Source organism: Lachnellula hyalina (genome assembly GCF_007821495.1).
Source record: "Lachnellula hyalina strain CBS 185.66 chromosome Unknown contig00033, whole genome shotgun sequence".
NCBI lineage: Eukaryota > Fungi > Ascomycota > Leotiomycetes > Helotiales > Lachnaceae > Lachnellula > Lachnellula hyalina.
This window is the reverse complement of record NW_022157147.1, coordinates 41852-63794: the sequence shown is the minus strand read 5'-3', so window position 1 is coordinate 63794 and position 21943 is coordinate 41852. Positions and strand designations below refer to the sequence as shown.

The following is a 21943-nucleotide window of genomic DNA, read 5'->3' as shown; positions in this document are numbered from 1 at the left end:
ACATTACATCTTTCTCCTTGATGATCTCCGCTGCTCGTAGCGAACCTTTTAGAATCATGAATACTTCAAAGTCAGAGCCTTACGGACGAGGCTGAGAGCCGGAGCTTAGCTAGCTGCTTCCCCGCTAAACCATATTTAGCAACACAACACCACTACAGCTCTCACTCAACACCACCAACCATGCCCTCCGAGGCATCGCGGCCTCTCCTGCTCCCCCAAAACCGAAAACTGCGGCATCTCCAAGGCATATACCTCCGGAACCTTACCCTCACTCGTCCGCGCGGCCAAACAATTGACGATACAGCTCTCAACAAAACATCCCAGAAACGCGAGCCCCAGCTCCACCATGCGCAGTCCTCGGATGAATTGCGCCCGACGCAGAAGGGGAGGAGGAGGAGCTCAAACTGGGGGGCTGCGAGCCCGGTGTCAAGACAGAAGAAGCTGGAGGATGTGATTGATGCGCGCATGGCGGATACGTTCTTTACGTTGCATGTTGCGGGACGGGAATCCGATGAGCCTGTGTATATCAGTGAGGTGGTGGAGAAAGCCATGAATCCCACCTTCCGCTTCTTCGATCTCTCGGAAATGGGACCAGGTATCAGCCGTTTGAATATAGTTACGGTCCGGATCTGGGTGAAGAGGGAAGACTTTGTCCCGCTCATTGAAGAAGAGGTTAATCTGCAGAGCTTGCAGTTTATTGGCAGGCTGGAGAACCATGCCTTTCCGCCGAATTGTATACTTTTCCAGCTTGTGGATGGGATCTATACTATTGAGTTGGCTTCGAAGCCTCCGAAGCCAAAACCTGCTCCGGTGGCACCTACGTCGAGTTATAGTGCGCTGATGCGGCTTTCGAATTTGGACGAGTCAATACAGGATGCGCTGGCTACGAGGGAGGAAATTGCGAGTCAGATCAATGCTATCTTGAAAGATATGCCGGTAGATGAATCACCTCAAGCAAGGGAAGAGGCAGCGCTTGCCTCGAGATACGTTGCTTCTGAGAAGAAATTGCTGAAGCAATCCATTCGGAGACGGGCTGAGCTCAAAGCTTCGATAGCTGCGAGGAGGAAAGCAATACAATCAGGCAAAGAAGCCCAGGAGCGGGTAATGGACGACATCAACAACGCCCAAGAGAAACTTGCAAACTGTAAAGAACTTCTCAGCACTACGACCACAGAAATCCATCAACAGCGCCGCCGAATCTGTGAAGAGCTCCTTGCGATTTTCCCCATCGAGCCAACTAGTTCTCCACTCCTCTTCACCATCTGCTCCCTCGCCCTCCCAAACTCCCACTTCGACGACGCAGACGAAGACACCGTCTCCGCGGCCCTCGGCCACGTGGCACGTGTCGTAGATATGCTACAATACTACCTCTCAATCCCCCTCCCCTACCCCATCACAGCCTACGGCTCCCGTTCCATAATCCAAGACTACATCTCCAAACTGCAAGACAACCAACGTACATTCCCGCTCTACAACAAAGGCACATTACGCTTCCGCTTTGAATACGGAGTATTTCTGTTGAATAAGGATATCGAGTGCTTGGCTGAGAGCCAGGGACTAAAAGTGCTGGATATCAGGCAAACGCTACCGAATCTGAAATACTTGTTGTACGTATGTAGCGCTGGGACGAGCGAGCTGCCGGCGCGGAAGGCGGGGGGTGTAAAGGGGCTACTGATGGTTGGTAGTGGGAGGGGAAGTGATGGCGCTAGTGTGCTGAGTAGGAGTGGTAGCGCGGATAGTAATGCTGGGGGCGTGATTGGGGAGCAGGTTAGGAGGGCGTTGGAAAATGGGGGCAAAGAAGGGAAAAGTTCAAATGGTAATGGCGTGTATAGTTTGAGGACAAGTGGGTTGAGGGAGAATGTTATCAAATGAGGCTTGATGAGAGATGAGAGATGAAAACATGAAACGCGTTGTTCTCTATGGGGTTTTGGGAGAATTATTAATGTGTCTTATAGCATTATATACTAGAGCTATGGTTGAAAACTATCTATACTTGAAATACTGCCAACGACCAAATCCTACTTTCTATCCTCCCACACCCTATAAGTAACCTCTTAACTTGTCACGTGGAGTGAGCAGCTACTAATGTCATTATGTGTATGTTTACGTGTAGACTATATATGATTTATCTGCTAATGCAGCTGTGAATCGGAAGAAATATCTTGCATGTGAAAAGGTTCGTGAGGTTGATGGCTTGAAATGTTATAAGACAAGGTATTTGGCTCATCGATGAACAAATTAGGTCTAGCGCCTTGACCCAACCTCACCTCAGCTGCTGAGGCTCAGCACTTAATTGTTCGTCCAGCTAGGGAAACATAAAACACCGTGTCTGCATATCTTGCTGGAAAGAAGGGCGAGTTCAAGGCATGTCCAAACATTCTCTTCAATAACAACGTACCGTTCATATCTATGTTATGCAAGCTTTGGGCCGAGATATATATACGATCTCTAAAATTCTCAAATCTTTTCTTCACTCATTTGTTGGCATAGCATCACGGAAAACATGCATTGATTATATATGGTTTGGGCTTTTTACGGTATCTGCAGTTTGGCATGAGACAACAGAACTATTAGATGGTATGCCGCCATCGGGTACTGTAACTTTGCGTATCAATATTGGGAAGGACCAGGGTATCGTGAAAAGAAGATGCCGCCCGCAGAGAATCGCGTATGAAAGAGGCAAGGTGTCCAGGTCCGTGTAAGTTCAGATCCTCCATTGTTGAATGAGAGAGAGCATTTCTCAGGATAGGACCAGGTATTGGGACTGTTGCCAAATCAAGAGACATTCGAGGTGTTCAGGTGTTGTATATGAGGTCGAACTCGCCGAAGTACTCGTTCTGTTCAGAATCCTCCACCATCAGAGCGCAAAAGAAAGGCCTGCATAAACAGATTAGCTGCAGTTTCCCACCACCCGACAATCTACTTACGTCGTTTCTTAAGTGCGCGCTGTTGTAATGGTAGAACAGATTATTCAGATACCCCTTGCCTGTCCTTATCGTCAGCGTTCATCCTTCTAGCAATTGCAAACCGACTTACACTGGCACATCAAAAGAACTTGGCAAGCATCGCAAAGTCTCAACGGACAATCTGCGCATGCATCGGTCGCTGAACTGCAACACATCATGCATCGGCGGCTGTGGGGAGGGCCACGCATATTTTGCAGCTGGGCAATGGGGTGAAAATCCGTGTGTTTATCATGCTTGATGATACGGAATTTCTCCTCTTTGCAGCTCCCACAAATAAGCGCCTTCTTGACGTCGACTTGTCCATGGGCAGAACCGCGACATGTGATAATGCCTCTATAAGGAGCAATATTTCGGCCATCACTGACGCTCTTCGTGTTCTGTGGTAGTTTCTTTGCTTGCGCTGCCTGAACGAGTGTTTGTCCACTCTCTAAAATGACTGCCTCATTCAGTGGAGTGAATTGGGCTTGCAAATTCCACTTTTTGACCAAAAAGTTAAGCCTGTCCGTTTCCTCGGCTGTTATTTCAGCGCCGCGTGTCGCCGTTCCGTACTCATTCATAAAGTTCTGTTGAGTAGCACGGCAGTCTGCGCAGATTGAACGGAGTGCTTTCGCGTCAAGCAAGCAACTGTCATTAGCCAAACCGAAGTCTGTCTCGAAATAGCACCATGAGCATTCTTCAAATATAGACCTAGGTTTCTCATCTGCTTTTCTGATGCTTGCAATGCCTAGATGCTTGAAATCAGGACTAGCTGCCGATCGGAATGCAGTTTGTCTAGGTTGTGGTGGAGGCTTGTTCAGAGAGTGATTCATTCTGCCTAAAATTTGCGCCGCAAGTCCATTACGTCGAGTGTCTTGCTCACTCTGATCGGCCAAGCCAGCCATACCGTCCTCATATCGTTGATGGAGCTTGTGCTTAACGGTCTTAGGGGAAGCGGGTCTGGCGGGAGGTTGAAATGGGGGTATCATAGGAGCGCTGGAGGAATCTAGAGTGCTTGTATGCCCAGTATTATTTTTGGTTGGTAGTTGCGGTGTTGAGTAACCTGATAAGTGTGCAGTGCCCATTTTCAAATTCAAATTCCCTGGGGAGGTGTTGATGGTGTTACTCAAATCACCACTCAGCATGATCCCAAGTCCGGTATCCTCCTCAACCTGGTCGAAATCTCTGTTCGTATGTGAATTTGTAGGAGGAGAATGTGATTTGGTAATGGCGAGAGTAGCCCACTGGCGTAGTGTCTGAGTTGCACTCTTATGCGGCTTGACTGACTCCGTTGGAGGAGAAGATCCCAGAATATGACCGATCTCCGGGCTTTGAAACCCAGCTGCTGGTGGCCCGCCGCTGGTGGTAAATTGCTCTGGAAAATATTCTTTGTCTGATCTAGTAGGTGGCAAGGATACAAATGGATCGGAGCTGTAGATTGTATTTGGAGGCACTGGAACTAAAAGTGAGTCAATGGGTGGTGGTAAAGCCTCCCCAAACATGGATTCAGGCATGCCAGCTGGCTCATTTGTCATCTCCAAATCTTGGTTTTTCTCTCCAGTCGGTTCATTGCCGTTTAATACGCTCGTATCCAAACTGTAAAATCCGTTGGATTGCTGTAATTGTTCCATCTGCGGTGATTGTCTATGAAGTGGCACAGGTACAGACTCACGCTGGATATTAGTTTGGGTCGACTCTTGTGTTTGAGGGAAGATAGGCGCTTCATCACTGACAGGTTCTTCGGATGGCGAATACATGAATCCACTTCGATGATTGCCTCTACTAAAAACTTGTCCATGAGGAAGAGCAGGAGCTTGCGATTTCAGAGGTGTCAGAGGTGAATGCGCACCGTTTCCCCAAATGACTGGAGAAGCCTGAGTCTCCGCACTACTTTCGTCTGGCTGGCCATGTCTGTTGAGGAGTCTGGTGCTCGCGTGAATATCAAGTCTCGTTCGCCCCTCAGGATCTTGGGGGTCCACATTGGGACGTGTCAGTGGGGAGTGGCTGGCTGGAGAAATGGGTTCACCACCATCGGCATTTCGAAGGCGGATAGGAGGAGGTCCCATCACCTTCCTATTCACAGACCCGTTTCTAGAATTTTGAGGCTGTTGTGATACTTGTTCACCTTGTCCAGTAACCCCATGGTCGGATCCACTCACGATATTTTCACCACCAACATGGATCTGTGTTAAGTCACCGTTTGGATTTGGCCTAGACTGTCGTGTCTGCTGCTGCTGTTGGGGGTGCAAATGTCCAAACGAAGACATTTTCTGCATACAGTGCGTCTGGTATTGAGACTCAAATTTGTATAGTTGGTTTGACCGTTGCAGCATCTCGAATTGAGATTGTGACTGGCTATTCCCGGAAGTATACTGAGGAAAAGAAGCCCCTGGCAGATTCCCAACAAGTTGGGAAAAGCCTCGACTAGATGGTTCTGGATTTGAAAGTTGACGCTGCAACTTGGGTCGAGGGCTTACTTGCTGGTAAGATTGCGGGGCTGGCCTAGCTCCTGTTGGCATTTGCGAAGAATGTCTATGAGTGTATTGCAATGATGGACTGGGGGGGCTCATTGAACTACTTTCGGGCCCCATCTGCGGCAGAAGACTCTGAGACTGTTGAATTGGCTGATTTGGAGAACTCATTGGACCACCTCCAGCACCCATTTGTGGCGATTGTCTAACATACGGATGTAGTTGATCTGGAGGGCTCATCAGACTACCTCTCGCGCCCATCTGCGGTGATTGTGTATGAACTTGTTGAAAAGGCTGACTAGGAGAGCTCATGGAACCTTGAAATTGCGGCCTATTATGACCAGCTCCAGAAAGTCGACGCTGCACAATAGCTTGGGTCTGTTCCTTTGTTAGTGGATTTCCAGGTGACATAGGCAAGCCAACGAAGTTATTGTGTAGGTCATTGTAGTGTTCCTGAGATGATATGGATGTTCTTCTCTGGAGAGATTGTTGTCCACAATGTATAGGACTTTGAAGCGGTTGAAGACGCCCAGCGAACGGATTTACTGAGCCATTGTGTTGTCCGGGGGAAAATATAGACGTTCTCATAAGGGGAACTTGTCCTTTGTTCGCAGAGCTGTAAGAAGGTAGCATCGGGCTACCCTGAGGAGCTTGTTGGGAGATTGATGGTCGACGTGCGGCTTGCGCTTGCCCTTGACCCTCCTTTCCCCCCAGACCAGATGCCGCTCGAACTTGTGATGTAGCCCCGTTACCAGCCGGAGCCCCTGCATTATCCTTGCGTTTCTTGTCTGTGACTGGCTGCAAAAGTTTCGGCTTGAAGTCAGCAATGATGGCAGATGATAGAAGATGGAAGACGGTATATGAGCTGGGACTTGGGAGATAGGACTCACTGGTTTTGAGGCTGGAACTGAAGCACGTTTAATCTTGTTATCCGGGCCTTTGGGAGTGGTTTTCGGAGCAGGCTTAACAGCAGCGGCAGCACCCTTCTTCCTAGCTGCGACACCGCCGCCCGTAGCAACCTTTTTGTTGGCACTGTTTGCTTCCTGAGCAGCTTTCCGTTTGGGACCCATGGTTGCAATGTGGTTTATCGTTGGCTAGTAGAAAGGTGAGGATTTAGGGAAGTCTTTTTCATTCTTGACAAGGGCGTAGTTGTAGAAATTCTTGTATAAGGAAGGGTATTGAATCGGATAGCAGATGACCTCTTGGTGCTGGTGGAGATGTTTTCTTGAATGGGAATCGAGTCAACTGATGGGACAACAGCCCAGTCGAAATCGAAATGGACGCTGTTTCGCTGTTGAAGCCGGAGGGGATCGCTCTTGACGGTTGAGTTGTTGAGTCAAGAGCAACAAAGTGAAGAGACGCAATCGAAGACAGAGTTCCTCTGCGGCAGGAGCTATCGCCAGGATAGCCGCTGTCGCAAGCTGAGATAGTCTTCGCAAAGGAAAGGTGTGTGTATGGTGTGAAAGAAGGAAGGAAGGAAAGAAGGTTGACGCGACGCTACCAACGCAAGGTTGATAAAGACGAGGATGAGAGCGGTAAAGAGCGTAGCAGTCCAATTGTGAATGGGTATTTGATATTTGACGAATTGTTACAATTAAGCGATAATAGTAGGGGCGATTCACTACCTCCCTCAATGTCCTAAAAGCCTCAAGGGAACGGCCTAGGAAGTCAGATGACAAGAAAGTCACACTCGTTCTAAAAGCTTGAAGTTGGATATTAGGCATGAGCTCGCGGCAATCACTGCACTCTTAGCTGCTTGAAGGATGCAGACATCAGAATAAAAACAATGGACTTAACATATATGGACAGAACAACAGCCCAAGACGCTCAGGGCTTATGTGTGGGTGGAGACGCTTCATGAGACAACCAATGTTAATAGGAAGTTCAAAGGCAGCTGACAAGCAATAACGGCATACCAAGAACAACTGATTAAAAATCATCACTTAACACACGCTCTACCGTGACCGTATGGGTATATGTTTAAACCCCATCCAAGACCAATCCTATTTCCCAACCCACCGCATCATTTCATCTAACTATAACCAGAAGCCCCGTCTCCGCCTGCGTGTTTCAAGCTCATCTCGATAGCCTGTCTCAACGCCTCTTCATCTGCCTTACTCTGTGAAGCTTCTTCCACTACCGGTACTTCTTTCTGCTTCCCCGCAATATTAGATTTATGTTCAGCCTCCTTCATACTCTGCTTCTTCACATATGCCAACACGATATCTTCCTCGGTCTTCTCCTTTAGGTGTTCTTCTTTCGACTTCTGTATCGCGACGTTGAGAGCATCGTCAATATCGGTAGGTTTCGGTCCAGTCTGCTCTTGAGACATCTTCAGAGCTAGTTTGACTTCCTCGTCATCGTCGGTGTCGATATCTTGAAGTGGTTGGCTAGCAGGAAGTGAGTAACTCTTCAAGCTCTCCTGGATCGCTTTCTCCAGGAGGGTTTGATGCTCTGCATCTTCTTCCGTAAAGTCAACAGACGAACCTGCTCCATCAAAGCCAGATTTATGTCCGGATTCAACTACACTAGCTTGGATGGCGCGCCTTAGTGCTTCCTCGTCACTGAGTGTCGTCTCGGTGCTCTGAAGCTCTTTTATACTAGCGCGGATGGCTCGCTCGATTAGCATGTCTTGCTCCACATTACCATGAGAGGTGGCGGCCACCGAGGCATGAATAGCGTGCTCAAATTCGTCGTTTCGGTCTGGGTCATCGAGAACACTGGGTGTGTCTTGTACCGCTCTGGGAGTGTGGAGGTGCGGCTCGTCTCGGCGACAGAAAGGACAGTGTTTGTGAGCACCAGCACCGTGCGTATTCTGCTGTTCCTCTTCTCGCTTTAGTCTCCTTAACTCGTGCAGCTTCTTCCTCTCTTCGAAAGAGAGATGGCGAGTTTGAAGGAATCCTTTTGGGGTGAGATGTCCGGTACCTTGACCCTCAGGACCACCGGTTTCAAATAATTTCTGCTTCATATTTTGATATTCTGCTTTATGGGTTGTCCACCGATATATAACGTCCAGTCGCTCTTCTGGCGTTGCACGGCTTGCCTCTTCGAAACCTTGGGCCGTTCGTGCGGAAATGCAATAGTTCAAAACACTGCTACCAAAGAGTTTGCGAACCTCTTTGTGAACTCCCATGAACGTGTATCCAGGGACTGCCCAAATAGCTAGATGGTTATTTCTGTTAGTCATGTATAAAGAATAGAGAGTAGCCACTACTGACCTGCACCAGGCTTGAGGATAAGACCTCCAATGCCTTTTCCAATACCTTTGATAAGACCCGCAGCTCCTTCCTTTTCTGCACCCCTAAGCGGCTGCGTAACAAGTCCCGTAATCCCATCATAAAATCCGAATCCGAATTCCTGATGATATTAGCATTGCTTTGAAATTGGTTTTTGGACGTACCTTAGTTGCGGCTCTGACACCACTCTGAAAATCTGTGACCTTCGCGTGTGGACGGACGGTGTCGTCGCCGTAAAGCTTCGGGGCGTTATGGAAACCACGCGCAATTCCTAAGGTGAAATCCATAGGCGACTTCAAGCCAGCACCCACGATTCGAGCAACTCCTTTTCCAGCACCAACTGCATTGTCCAACGTCAAAGCACTAGTATCGAATTCCTTAGGAGTACGTGCACCCCCAGGAGATGCGGTACGAGATGTAGAGCTACGGTCTTTTGAAAAAGAGCGCCCAATTCGAGCAGCCCCTTCTCTAGATTGAGATCTCGTCCGGGATAAGGTGCCCCGAAGGGCTTCTTTCAGTGCATTCCCACGGCCGGCTCTCTCTGTTGACATACTAGTCAGTGAGGTATCACCGGTACCTGCAGTATCACTGGATGAGCGCTCGGCGCTTTCGTGTGAAGTTTTTAGGGTTAGTGTCGATGTTGAGACTCTAGGTGAAAGAGGTTCAGCGGGCGACTCGACCGCCTCTTCTGCGGCCAGATCGAGCTGAGACCGAGATCTTGAGGATGTTTCAATAGTGTCGCTTCCAGAAAGACCATCTTTCGTTGTCTCCTTACGAGCAAGACGAGCATCTTTTTTGGATCGAGCGGCTCTGAAAATCTCAATCGGGAAGTCTGCCATACCCATCGTCATGCTACCAATAGTTCCGAGCAAGGCAGAAGCGCCTCCAGAGATAGGATCCCAAGGGCCGTCGTCTGTCTCATACTCCTTCGGTCGATATCTATTCTATTAGGAAAATGTAAAAAATAGGATTTGTAGGACTTACAGCTTTAAATCAGCAAAATCGAGAAGGCCTTCATTTGCAAGAACGTTGGCAGCAAAGGCGCTGAGACGAGTCTGAGTACGCTTTATCCGCCATACAGCTGTTCTGTTAGGAGCCAGAGAACATCTGAGATTATCGACACCAAGCATGTCGTGGAAACTCTTGGCACCAACTTCATTGCCTTTCTCTTCTTTGATACGAGCACCAAGCTCCTTCGCCTTTGCGAGAGTTTCGGGCTTCAGGGCCTCAGACAGTGCCGCAGCTAACTTATCTGCAGTAAGCTGCTTGTAGGGGATTGGAAGTGGGCCTGCTCCAGCTCGGGCGACCATTGCTCCCCAAAATGGCTGGTCGCCAAAGAATGGTACAATGACAGTCGGCTTTCCAGTGGCGATACCCGCAGCAGTTGTTCCAGCTCCTCCATGATGCACAACACACGATACGTGCTGGAAGAGCCAGTCATGAGGTACATTGCCAAGCATAAAGACGCCTTCCGGAATGCCCAGGGCATCAGCTCCCAACCCTCCCCAGCCTTTAGACACCAGAGCTCTTACACCAGCCTTCTTAACAGCCTCGAAGATCATTTTCGTCATGGCATTCGGATCATCGACCACAATTGAACCAAAGCCAATATAAACCGGTGGAGGACCAGCGGCAAGAAAGGCAGCGAGTTCTGGTTCTGGTGTGTATGAGGAAGCTAACGACAGGAAATAAAATCCGGATATAGAGATGTATTGTCCCCAATCTTTTGGTTTAGGGATTAGTGCTGGTGACCTAGGTTTCTATGAATTCGTGGCCAATGAAGAAGGAGAATATATCTTACCAGCAGTATGTATAAGGCACCCGCAGACGACTTAGCATTCCAGGAGCCCAGATAAGACTGATTGGTTCAAGTCCAAGAGCATGTTCTCTGAAGCGATTTATCACGTCTCCGAGGCCTTGCCAGGTCATCATCTCCACCAAGGCATATGATACAAAATTATTCATACTTACATCGGCATTGGAGGATTGGATGTTTGCGAGAGGGTGGGGGAACGATTGAGTGGGGGACCATGGCATACTATGTAGCATAAATAGGAATTCAGGAGTTCTAGATGGGGTGACTTACGTGAACATCATGTGAAGAGGTATTCCCATTTTTTCAGCAATATGGACATGCGCAAAGCTCGGAGGGTTGGCAATGATAGCGTCAGCAATGAAAGGGCGATCTGAAGGATCGGTATCCATATTAATTCCAGCGTCGAATCCACCATCCGCATTATCTTTGCGCGTAGGTGCTCCAAGGCCATTGCCGGCTTCGATACAAGACCTCCAGCAACCCAAAACAATCTCCTCCATGCCTTTTCGGCGTTTTCCAACATCACCACTCTTCAAAGAGTCAAATCCAGGCATCAATCCCGGATTTTTCACCATAAATGCCATGAGTTCCGAAGGGTCTCCTCCAATACTGAAAAATTCAAGTCCATTTTCTTCAACGAAAGTCTGAAAGGTAGGATGCGTTGCCAAGCGCACTCGATGGCCATATGTAGCTTTCAGCGTCTTGCCCAGTGCCACAAACGGCTGCACATCTCCACGCGAACCAACCACATGTATAACGATATTGAGGTGAGGAGGTGGGGTTTGACCTGGCAATCCTCCCAGTGCCGGCGGTATGTATCCGGGTGGAAGTGGTGTATCCTTCTCCTCCTGTGCTACTAGCTTTAGCTGGTTCCTCAACGCAGGAACGAGCAGATCTGAGAGTTTGCGAGTCTTTTGGTTGATATTGATGTTTATCCGTCCGTCGTCCGTGACATTTGCCTTTGTGTCAAATCCATCTTGGCTGAGCTCTATCTGATCGTGGCTATCGCCGTATGCTGGAGGGGCTTCGGTTTCGCTGTCCTGTGGAACTGTGAGGTGCGTTCCATGGGCCCTGGGTAAAAAGAGAAAGTTGGTTAGATAGCTTCGAGACAGGTACAGATTTGAGCCATTTACCTGGATGATGATTCCCCGCCATGGCTTGCTCTTTGTGATGCTCTGGAAGTTCGCCTGGATCCACTAATACTCCCAGTACTGCCAATTATGGCAGCTTCAGCTTGCGCAATGAGGGCTGCTGGGAGCGCATTCTCTTGGTTCGCGTCTTGATCTGGCTTGGATGCCATGCTTGCGGCGGAGACCGTATGAGACGACCTGCTAGGCTCTGGACGAAAGTTACACTGCTTATCTACCTTCTCTTAAATTTCCATTGTAGTCATGTAATACGAAGAGTTCTGGGTCCAGCCAAAGAAGGTTGTCGAGGTCGCCTGAGCTACAAGTAGGCTACGTAGGTAACCCCGCTATTGTACCGTGTCTCCAGCCTTCTCGTCTCAACGAATAGAAACGCGAAAAGAAGCTTATTAAAGCTGCCGCTTGACGGTAAGAGCCCAGGCTTATGTTGACTGACCGGAGATGCTTCTGATGATGGTCTAGAGCAGGGCAGCTTGCATGCATGTATGAAGTAGAGCTGGTGCAGGGAAGCGGGGAGGCGGGGTCTTGGGACTCTTGGCCGGTCGTCAGGATCGCTTTTCAGATGTCGATGTTTTTGGAGTTGTTGATTTCTCACCTACGGAATGTAGCTGTTACATGTACGAGCAGTTCAGTCAATCCTGTCATACTCGTATACTCATAAATAAAACACTGGTATTGTTAGCAATCAACAACTTAGGTAGGTACACTCACAGACTAGCTCCGACGGCAAAGTACCGGTTTAGTCACGTGAATAGAGGGGCGCGTCGTGTATATTCATCACCAAAATATTGGATAAATCTCAGTGGCAAAGTTTTTATTCTGGAAAGTTACAATGTTTGCCATAAGTCAGATGGCTTCCAGCGCTCTGGGGCGGGGTTAAATATGTCTAATCACATGACCATATTACTCCTATGGGGAAATATTATATAAGAAATAGTTGCCGAGAGACGGTATAAGTTGCGTAGTATAGGAAAACAAATGGTGCTAAGAATCGTACTTACCTCCTAAGGCTATTAATTAGTTATTGCCTACCCTCCATCTCGCCAATGTGTCAGCTTTATGTCGAGCTTTATGTCGAGTCATGAGACGAGTGCGTTGCAGAAAGCAAACCGGTTTTCTGAATATTCCCTGATTTGTGATATTCGGGAGCCACTGGCTTTACTCTATCATTTGGCAGAAGACGTGTATAGAAGTTTAATAATAAGGTGTATATCTTAATATGTAGTAGGTTGTTATAAGCATACCTTAGACACATATCTAGCCGCAGCGGCAGCCCTAGACCCTAGTTATAATAAGTGTCGTAACGCCACTACTAACGGCGTCTAGAATCATATATTATATTTCTGTCTTCGAATCTTGTTCCTTCCAGACGTGAAACCGGGTATACTGTCTTCCCGTTTGATCCACAAGTGTTTAGATGGAGGGGCTCTGGATGGGCTTTGCTTCCGTTGGGAGAGTTTCGTGGAAACAGCCCTTCGGTTAGCCAGTTCAGGGGTTCAGTGGCAGACGGATGTGAATATAGGAGCTGATCCTGCGGGATGTTAGAGAAGGGGGGGGGGGCTTAATCATCGCATTACTTTGTAGATGCGGGGAATACGAGGTGAAGTGGGCGAGGCGGCTCGTGTGGTAAGTTTATTTACTTAGGATGCAGAAAACCTAGGTGAGTGTGAGACGGGATAATGCTGGAAGGGCCGGGGCGCGGCAATCACAGGCAATCACAGGCAATCACGTGCCAAAAAAAGTTGCTTTGACCAACTTCACCCCCTTCCTTTTCCGAATTTCACATCCACTAGATCCAGCAGCTGGCACTACCTCCGTACTCATCCATTCGGACATTTGATGCCATGGCGAGTACGGCTAGTCCGTTTGCTATACTATGTAGCATCTTGGGACCATCGATTGTCGCGTGCTGCTACCTACCGGATGTTAAACACATGGCATGACACGCCCAGGACTCAAGGAATTGCTCAAAAGATTTGATGGCTTGCAATATAATACGAATCAAGGCGATCGATGCCAACCATCCACCCGAATACGGAAATAGAACTACCGACGTGGAATCTCGAACGGCTCTCGGACTGTAGTACTCCAGCTTTCTTCCCTGATGGATTGATGGCTGGCGGCTGAGTATTTGGGCCTCGTATATATCAAATCATCTATCTCAGATTCTCAGGTAGACCATTTGGTTGGTGGTAAGGCCATACCAGGCCATCAACTCTCCTTAGGTAGGAAGTTAGGCCGAAGGATGGCCTATTGAAGCAGGTCCTTAGGGCCAACTAGGCATGCAGGTTATGTGCGAAAGAAAAGCTAACAATGTTATACGAGCCTACATCCAAAAATACTTTGTGTCCGCCGTCTGTGAGTACAACTCTGCGATGAAAAATTATATGTTGGTGGCGTGTGCCTACTCCGTACGGTATAAGCTGGGCAAGCTGGGCAGTCTGACTTCTTGGAAACGCGCGGGACGTTCTTGGCGTTTAATGGAGTATCCCCGACTTAAATGGATTCAAGTCTGTGCTTACGGAGCTCAATGACATTGCCGCACTGGAGATACCATATGGTCCGAGCCAAGTCCAAGCTCCGGGTATCTCAGTGGATACGAATCTTAGCTGACAACGCCGCCGAAGTCGTGCATTTATACCCTTGTCAGGATCAGCCCTAGTCCTGCATTCAAACCCCCATTACTTATCTGCTTCCTGAATAGTTATATCTTAACACTCGTTTGCCTTTCTTTCGTCCCTTCTTATGACTTTTTGTTCCGGTCATACATTCGTTCATGTGTTTCATGATGGTCTTATAGTCTTAACATATTAATCATTTATTAAACATTCGTTTCACATTTTTCTCTTGGCTTCCGGAAGTGTTGAAGCGCCATCCGAGGATCAATATGATCCCAACTGCTAGGTCTGCCCTCCGAGCAGCCATCATCCTAAGCTCCGTCAGTCTCTTCGACCCATATCCATTATCTTTGCTAACATGCCATCTATAGATTTCCACATCAAAAGCCGCCGTCATCGAACAGAGATTTGATGTTCTCGTCGCCGGCAATACTGCAATTCTTCCAGGGGCATGGACATTCCAGGGCTGCTATACGTATAGACTAGAATTTCAACATTTATTGAATCAGAAAGACTGATTTTTGTACAGGGATAATGGCCCTACCCGGACTCTTTCAGGAGGAGGATATAATGATGGAGCGGCCATGACCCAGGAGTCATGCGTATCTTACTGCTCTTCTAATAATTTTGCTTATGCCGGAATCGAGTATTCAGCTGAATGCTGTACGTTTTATCTCTGGTAATAGATTGTAATCTTTCTAATTTCTGCCAGATTGCGGCAATGCTATTGCCACCGGCGCGATCTCGTCAAACCCGGCTCAATGTTCCATGACATGTCCAGGTGATGCTACCGAAGGATGTGGAGGGCCAAGCCGATTGTCGCTTTTCTGGAGTGGAAAGACTATTGCTGCTCCCGCCAACAAAATCTCCATTGGAAAATATGAATATTACGGCTGCCAGACTGAGGCTACTGATGCTCGCGCATTAGCTTCGACCTCGACTGCTTCTAGTTCGATGACCAATGAGGCTTGTGCGACGTTCTGTAGCGGGTATTCTTATTTTGGAACAGAATATGGCCAAGAATGTAAGCCAATCATGGTGTGTAACTTACTTCAAGGCTAACTTGGAATTTTCAGGTTATTGCGGGAACAGTTTTGGTGCTGGATCTGTACCTGCTCTCAATTCTGAATGCAGTATGGGATGTGCAGCTGACTCCAGCGAGTTCTGTGGGGCAGGTAATCGTCTCACAGTCTACTTTAAGAATGGGACTGCATCAGCAGCTTCTTCTGCTGCATCAATCGCTTCTTCACCTGTCGATTTATCTGCAGCTGCTTCTACTGCCTCTGCAGCACCTACTCCTACCGGATTTCCGGCTGGATGGACTTCACAAGGATGCTGGGTCGATGGGGCGAACGGACGTATTTTGACTCATCAACAAGCTGATAGCCAAACCAACACCCTGCAAACCTGTGCGCAGACCTGTTATGGTCTCGGGTATAGCATTGCTGGGGCTGAATATGGAGTACAGTGCTTTTGCGACAACTTCGTATATGCTGGTGGTGCCCTTGCAGCCAATCAAGGCGATTGCAATACACAATGTCCTGGAGCAACATCCGAGAACTGTGGAGCTGGAAGCCGAATGACCATTTACTCTAATTCAACCCCGCAAGTTTTCCAAGCCCCAGGTCCGCAACAGGCTGGGCTTCCAACTGGCTGGGCGTATGCTGGTTGTCTTCAAGACAACATTCCTGCCGCTGAAAATGCTCAAATCAGCATTTCTGTGTTCCCATACAAATTATGGGACAGCGCGACTAACACCCCAGAAGCATGTATCAAGCAGTGTCAAGAGTTCGGATTCAACGCAGCTGGTTTGGAATATGGCTCTCAATGCTGTAAGTGTTCCCGTTTGCTACTCGATCTAAGCTGACCCGCTCTAGACTGCGGTGATGGTGCAAACCGCTTTGTTGCGTCTTTGCCACAGACTTCAACTGACCCCACTGATCCATTTGTTTACACTTACGGAACTCCTCCAACAACACGCCCTGACACGGAATGCGACTCTGGCTGTACAGGGGCTCCCCAGTATCTATGTGGGTCAGGAAATAGGCTCACTTGGTACACCTATAACGCAACAATCCCACTCTACACATGGAACACCCCTACTGGATCTGCTGCGGGCGAGTACTCCCTACTGATTGGTGGGGTCGTCGTACCTCTTATGACGAACCAAGCAATCACTGGCAAGGTCACGTTCGTGGAGAAGGCTGGAACTGGTGAACCGAATGGCACGGGAGCATACGAATTGGATCTCACGCAAATCGACAACTTCAGTGCAGCTTGGAGGACTATGACAGAGCCAAAGACTGACACCTTCTGCTCTGCTGGTTTCACTTTACCTGATAAAGCTGGCCGACAAATTACAGTCGGGGGATGGACAGGCGACTCGAATTTTGGAGTTAGGTTGTATTGGCCCGATGGGTCTCCGGGTGTCAAAGGTGTGAATCAATGGGTTGAGGACCCAACGAACCTCCGACTTCAAGTCGCACGATGGTACCCAACTGCATTGATCATGGCCAATGGATCCATCTTAATTGTCGGTGGTGAAATTGGACAGAATGATGCAGAACAACCGACACTTGAACTTCTGCCGGCCACTGGTGTTCCTGACACAAGTACGGTCAGTGGATATTCCAATACAACGAAATACTTGGATTTCCTTGACCGGACTGCACCTTTCAATCTCTACCCATGGATTACGGTTGTGCCTTCCGGTATCCTTATCGTCTATTATAATGAAGTGCGCATTATAGACGAGGTGAACTTCAACACTGTCAAGACGCTTCCCAACATGCCAGGGGCTGTCAATGACCCGACAGGAGGACGAACTTACCAATTGCAAGGTGCTACAGTCAGTCTGCCTCAGTATGCACCATTCACTGATCCTCTTGGTATTTTGGTCTGCGGTGGATCTACTACCGGCGCTGGATATGCCATCGATAACTGTGTTTCCACCCAGCCAGAAGCAGCTAACCCAACCTGGACCATTGAAAGAATGGTAAGAAGTACCCCCCCATCAAACCAAACAGCTTCCCATACTAACCCCTTTCCCTTCAGCCTTCTCGACGTGTGATGCCCTCCATGGCCGGTCTCCCCGATGGCACCTATCTCATCCTCGGCGGCGGCCAGCACGGCGTCGCCGGCTTCGGTCTCGCAGGCTCTCCGAACCTAAACGCCGTTCTCTACGACCCCACCAAGCCCGTCAACTCGCGCATGAGCATCATGGCCAACACCACCGTCCCGCGCCTCTACCACTCCGAAGCCATCACGCTTCTCGACGGCCGAGTCATGGTCTCCGGCTCAGATCCCACAGGCGACTACACGGACCCCGCCGGCAGCTTCCCGGAGGAATACCGCGTCGAGGTCTTCAGCCCCCCCTATCTCCTCTCAGGTGCCGCAAGACCAACGTTCACGATCAGTAACAATGATTGGAGCTACGGCGCTTCTATCACTTTCACTTCCTCAACTGGCGGTATCAAAGTCTCGCTCCTCGGCTCCGTATCTTCCACCCACGGCAACTCGATGGGTCAGCGAACCCTCTTCCCAGCAGTGACTTGCGCCGGCACCTCATGCACAGTAACAGCCCCTCCCAACGCCCACGCCTGCCCACCGGGTTGGTACATGATGTTCGTGCTCGACGGCCCGACGCCCTCTGTGGGACAATTCGTTCGTATTGGTGGCGATCCCGGTAATCTGGGAAACTGGCCCAATCTGCCCGGGTTTGATCTTCCGGGCACTGGGCCAGTTTAAGCTTGCTTCACCGCACCGTAATTATGAAAAAAGGGGTTTGGTTTTCTTTTTGGAGTATCTTGGTCCGTATTAGCACATATGTTTTTACTAATGTATATTCTGTTTGATATCACTCCGTAATATGTACAGCTTGTGGATATTTATTCGATAATTAGTTAGACCCCATGATCGAATCCCGATTGTATTTAGTTATTTACACGTACAATGATCTCTGAAACATTAAAGATAAAAAAGCACTATTCATGCATTATTCAACTAGCTCGCACATTAACCAATTTCTCGATCTATCATTCATTTGCATCTCCTCCCCGTTTCCCAATACTCTATTTACTGCCTGCCTGTGACTATCACTCATTGCTAGGGAATTCTCTCTCGAAAGCTTTCGTTTTCGGAGACTACAGTACTCCGTACATGCAATAAATGCATTGATCAGGAATCAGAGGCTCACGGCTCTCATACTTCTTCTTTACCCATTATCCTCGCAATTTATCGCCTTTGAAAGCCCGCCTGAACTAGAGATCCTGACGTGACGTACTGGTAGTACTAGTACTGTATATTTGCGAGGTGAGGGAGGTAAGGAATCTCATCCACAGGACGGACGATTTGTGTGTGAGATTGAGATGGCGTTTAAACGGTTTTAGGCCGAGGACTCATGTTAGGTGTAACGAGCCAGAGCACGTACTATACAAGGGGTGACATGATGTACTACCGGTACGCTTGCTTTGGAGGGGATTCGATAAATGAAAACAATATTGATTCAAGAACGAACCAGAACATATGCAAGTCTCACACCGAGCACGTAAGAAGAATGAGGATGTCATAATCAAGAATGAATTCCCTAGTCTAAGAATATAAAACAATCATATGCCTAAGAACGCCGCATGTCTTCATTACCCAGCCAATATATATTTCTTTTCTCTTTCGTTCTAAAAAAACTTCTTTATCCTCCATCTACAGCTGCTCTACTCTCTCGGGTATGGCCACCTCCACTTTGTAACATACTCAGGATCAGTACCATTCTCGTATGCCTGCGCCTTGGCCGCGATCTGCAGATTCAGCAACTTATCGCGGACGCCGCTAGCCGTGTTGTGCAGACTTGGGATGCGATCAACAGCATCCATCGCCAAGCTGTATCGATCGGTCTGGTTGCGGATAGCCAGCTCGAGCGGGGTGTCGATGTTGCCCTTCTCCTTGTAGCCCCTGACATGCAGGTTTGTCTGGCCGGGACGCTTGTATGTGAGACGGTGGATAAGCCATGGGTAGGAGTGGAAATTGAAGATGATGGGCTTGTCATTTGTAAAGATCGAGGTCCATTCTCGGTCTGTCAGGCCGTGGGGATGGTCAGAGTTGTCGATCAGCTTGAATAGATCCACGACGTTGACGAAACGGATCTTCAGGTCTGGAAGGAATTCGCGGAGGAGTGCTGTAGCGGCCAAGGACTCGTGGGTTGGGACGTCACCGCATGATGCCATGACTACATCGGGTTCCACGCCTTGGTCGTTGCTAGCCCAGTCCCAGATGCCGAGACCCTTGGTGCAATGCTCGAGCGCGGCGTCCATGTCCAGGTATTGGAGATGGTCTTGCTTGTCGGCGACGATGACGTTTACGTAGTTTGTGCTTCGAAGACAATGGTCTGTTACGGAGAGCAAACAGTTTCCATCGGGTGGTAGGTAGATACGGACGACTTCGGGGCTCTTATTAGCGACCACGTCGAGGAAACCGGGATCTTGATGGGTGAAGCCGTTATGGTCTTGTCTCCAGACGGTGGCTGTCAGAAGAATGTTGAGCGAAGAGAACTTGACACGCCATTCGACTTCGTTACACTTTTCGATCCACTTGCAGTGCTGGTTGACCATGGAATCAATTATGTGAATGAATGGTTCGTAGCTGTTGAGCAGACCGTGACGTCCAGATAAGATGTATCCTTCCAGCCAGCCTTCACAGGTGTGCTCGCTGAGCATCTCCATGACACGACCCTCGTATGCAAGGTTTCCTCCATTGGCATCCTCTTCAAAGTATTCGCCCATCCAGACTTTCTTTCCAGCCTTGTAGATCTCGCCAAGTTTATTGGACTCAGTCTCATCAGGACCAAAGACACGGAAGTTGTTCAGGTTCTTGGCCACGATATCACGTAGGAACTTAGCCATGTTGGACATGCTGGGCAGGTTGGAAATTCCAGGTTCAATATTTGTAAGGGCGTATGTGCGGAAGTCTGGCATGTGGAGAGGCTTCCGAAGAACACCACCATTTCCAACGGGATTGGCACTCATCCGAGAGTTTCCGGTTGGGGCAAGAGCCTTCAGCTCGGGAATGAGAGTGCCCTCCTTATCGAAAACTTCCTCCGGCTTGTAGCTGCGCATCCAATTCTCCAACACCTTCAAGTGGTCAGGGTTGGAAGCGACATCGGGAATTGGGACTTGATGGGCGCGCCAGTATCCTTCGAGTAAATTGTCGTCCACTTTTCTTGGTCCACTCCATCCTTTCGGACTACGAAGAACGATCATGGGCCAACGTGGTCGGAACGCCTTCTTGGAGTCACGAGCTTCCTTTTGGTATTTGCGGATTTCCAAGACACAATGCTCTAGGGTTGCAGCCATGGCTTGATGCATGCTCTCCATGTCGCTACCCTCGACGAAATAGGGTGTCCATCCATAACCAAGGAACAGTGATTCCAACTCCTTGTGGCTGATTCGAGCGAGGATGGTTGGGTTGTTGATCTTGTACCCATTGAGATGGAGGACTGGAAGGACTGCACCGTCGGTGATTGGGTTGAGGAATTTTGTGCTGTGCCAACTTGTAGCGAGAGGACCTGTCTCTGCCTCACCATCTCCAACCATAGTCAACGTAATCAAATTGGGGTTGTCGAAGACGGTGCCAAAGGCGTGTGAAATCGAATATCCAAGCTCTCCACCTTCGTGAATACTGCCCGGGGTTTCTGAGCATTGAGTTAGTATAATGATCTATTGAAATAAGAAGAGTTATCGCAGAAAGCATATCTGTGCTTACCTGGCGTTGCGTGACTGCCAATGCCACCTGGGAATGAGAACTGCTTGAAGAATGCTCTCATGCCCTCTTCATCTTCCGACATATTAGGGTACACTTCGGAGTAAGTTCCCTCGAGATATGCTTGGGATAGCACAGCAGGGGCTCCATGACCCGGGCCCGAGACGAAAAGTGCATCCAGATCATATTTCTTGATCAGACGGTTGAAATGCATCCAGGTGAATGCTTGACCAGCATCAGACCCCCAATGACCAAGCAGTCGGGCCTTGAGGTGTGCTTTTGTGAGAGGCTCCTTGAGCAGGGGGTTTTCACGGAGATGGATCATGCCAAGGCATAGATACATGCTAGCTCGAAAGTATGCCTCTATCTTGCGGACCTCTTCGGAACTGAGGGGTTTCTCGGCGACGGTTGAACGAGCAGTTCCATATGCGGATATGCTCTCAATAGCGACATCGGCGCGCGAGGGAGCCATGATGGGTGATTGAGAAGGTTGTTTTGTGGTAGGGGAGGAGGAGGAAGGGAGGTGTATTTTGTTTGCAGTCCCTGATTGGGATGGCGGGGTAATTTGTTGGTGGGGGCGGGGGTAAGGGACGAAGCTCTTGCTTGCTCTTGGCACCGAGGTAAGCTGATTAAAGCTCTCAGCTATTAAATGTATGATGTGACTTTGTGTGTGACTTGGTCTGAAGACAGTGTGAATCGAGGAAGCTCGTTCCTTTATACGAGGAATTTTGACTTTTTGAGAGGGGCAGCAGATAAATAGTTAGTACGTAGATTCGGGGCCATCGCGGCGTGCGCCTGGCTGCAACCTGCACCTGCACATGCAAGGCTGGGGGGGACGGGTGCCAGCCATGGCTACAGATTTCCCTACTACAGGACAGTATCCGGACTCCGTAAGGCAAGGAAAGGTAGGGAAAGGTAAGGTAGCGAGAAGAATTGCTGTGGTGGCCTGATCAATGCAGCGTACC

At 48.9% G+C, this 21943-nt stretch overlaps 4 protein-coding genes across 4 annotated transcripts; 2 read left to right on the top strand and 2 right to left on the bottom strand.

The window, feature by feature from the left end:
• Nucleotides 1-180: 180 nt before the first annotated feature.
• Nucleotides 181-1872, top strand: UVRAG (UV radiation resistance-associated protein; the record flags this gene model as incomplete). Its single annotated transcript, XM_031148631.1, has 1 exon — nucleotides 181-1872. The coding sequence occupies one exon, from the start codon at nucleotides 181-183 to the stop codon at nucleotides 1870-1872; it is 1692 nt and encodes a 563-aa protein (XP_031007102.1).
• Nucleotides 1873-7445: 5573 nt separating this feature from the next.
• On the bottom strand, nucleotides 7446-11765 carry UGT80B1_1 (Sterol 3-beta-glucosyltransferase; the record flags this gene model as incomplete). Its single annotated transcript, XM_031148630.1, has 7 exons — nucleotides 7446-8575; nucleotides 8632-8770; nucleotides 8814-9588; nucleotides 9634-10401; nucleotides 10451-10687; nucleotides 10736-11536; nucleotides 11599-11765. 7 exons carry the CDS (start codon nucleotides 11763-11765, stop codon nucleotides 7446-7448), a joined length of 4017 nt encoding a protein of 1338 aa, XP_031007099.1.
• A 2732-nt stretch (nucleotides 11766-14497) lies between these two features.
• On the top strand, nucleotides 14498-17975 carry LHYA1_G003660 (WSC domain-containing protein; the record flags this gene model as incomplete). The annotated part of the gene is made up of 7 exons (XM_031148629.1): nucleotides 14498-14548; nucleotides 14600-14703; nucleotides 14758-14891; nucleotides 14941-15252; nucleotides 15305-16060; nucleotides 16106-17223; nucleotides 17283-17975. The coding sequence occupies 7 exons, from the start codon at nucleotides 14498-14500 to the stop codon at nucleotides 17973-17975; spliced, it is 3168 nt and encodes a 1055-aa protein (XP_031007100.1).
• A 962-nt stretch (nucleotides 17976-18937) lies between these two features.
• LHYA1_G003659 (putative phosphoketolase) lies at nucleotides 18938-21450 on the bottom strand (the record flags this gene model as incomplete). The annotated part of the gene is made up of 2 exons (XM_031148628.1): nucleotides 18938-20910; nucleotides 20982-21450. 2 exons carry the CDS (start codon nucleotides 21448-21450, stop codon nucleotides 18938-18940), a joined length of 2442 nt encoding a protein of 813 aa, XP_031007127.1.
• Between the last annotated feature and the right edge of the window lie 493 nt (nucleotides 21451-21943).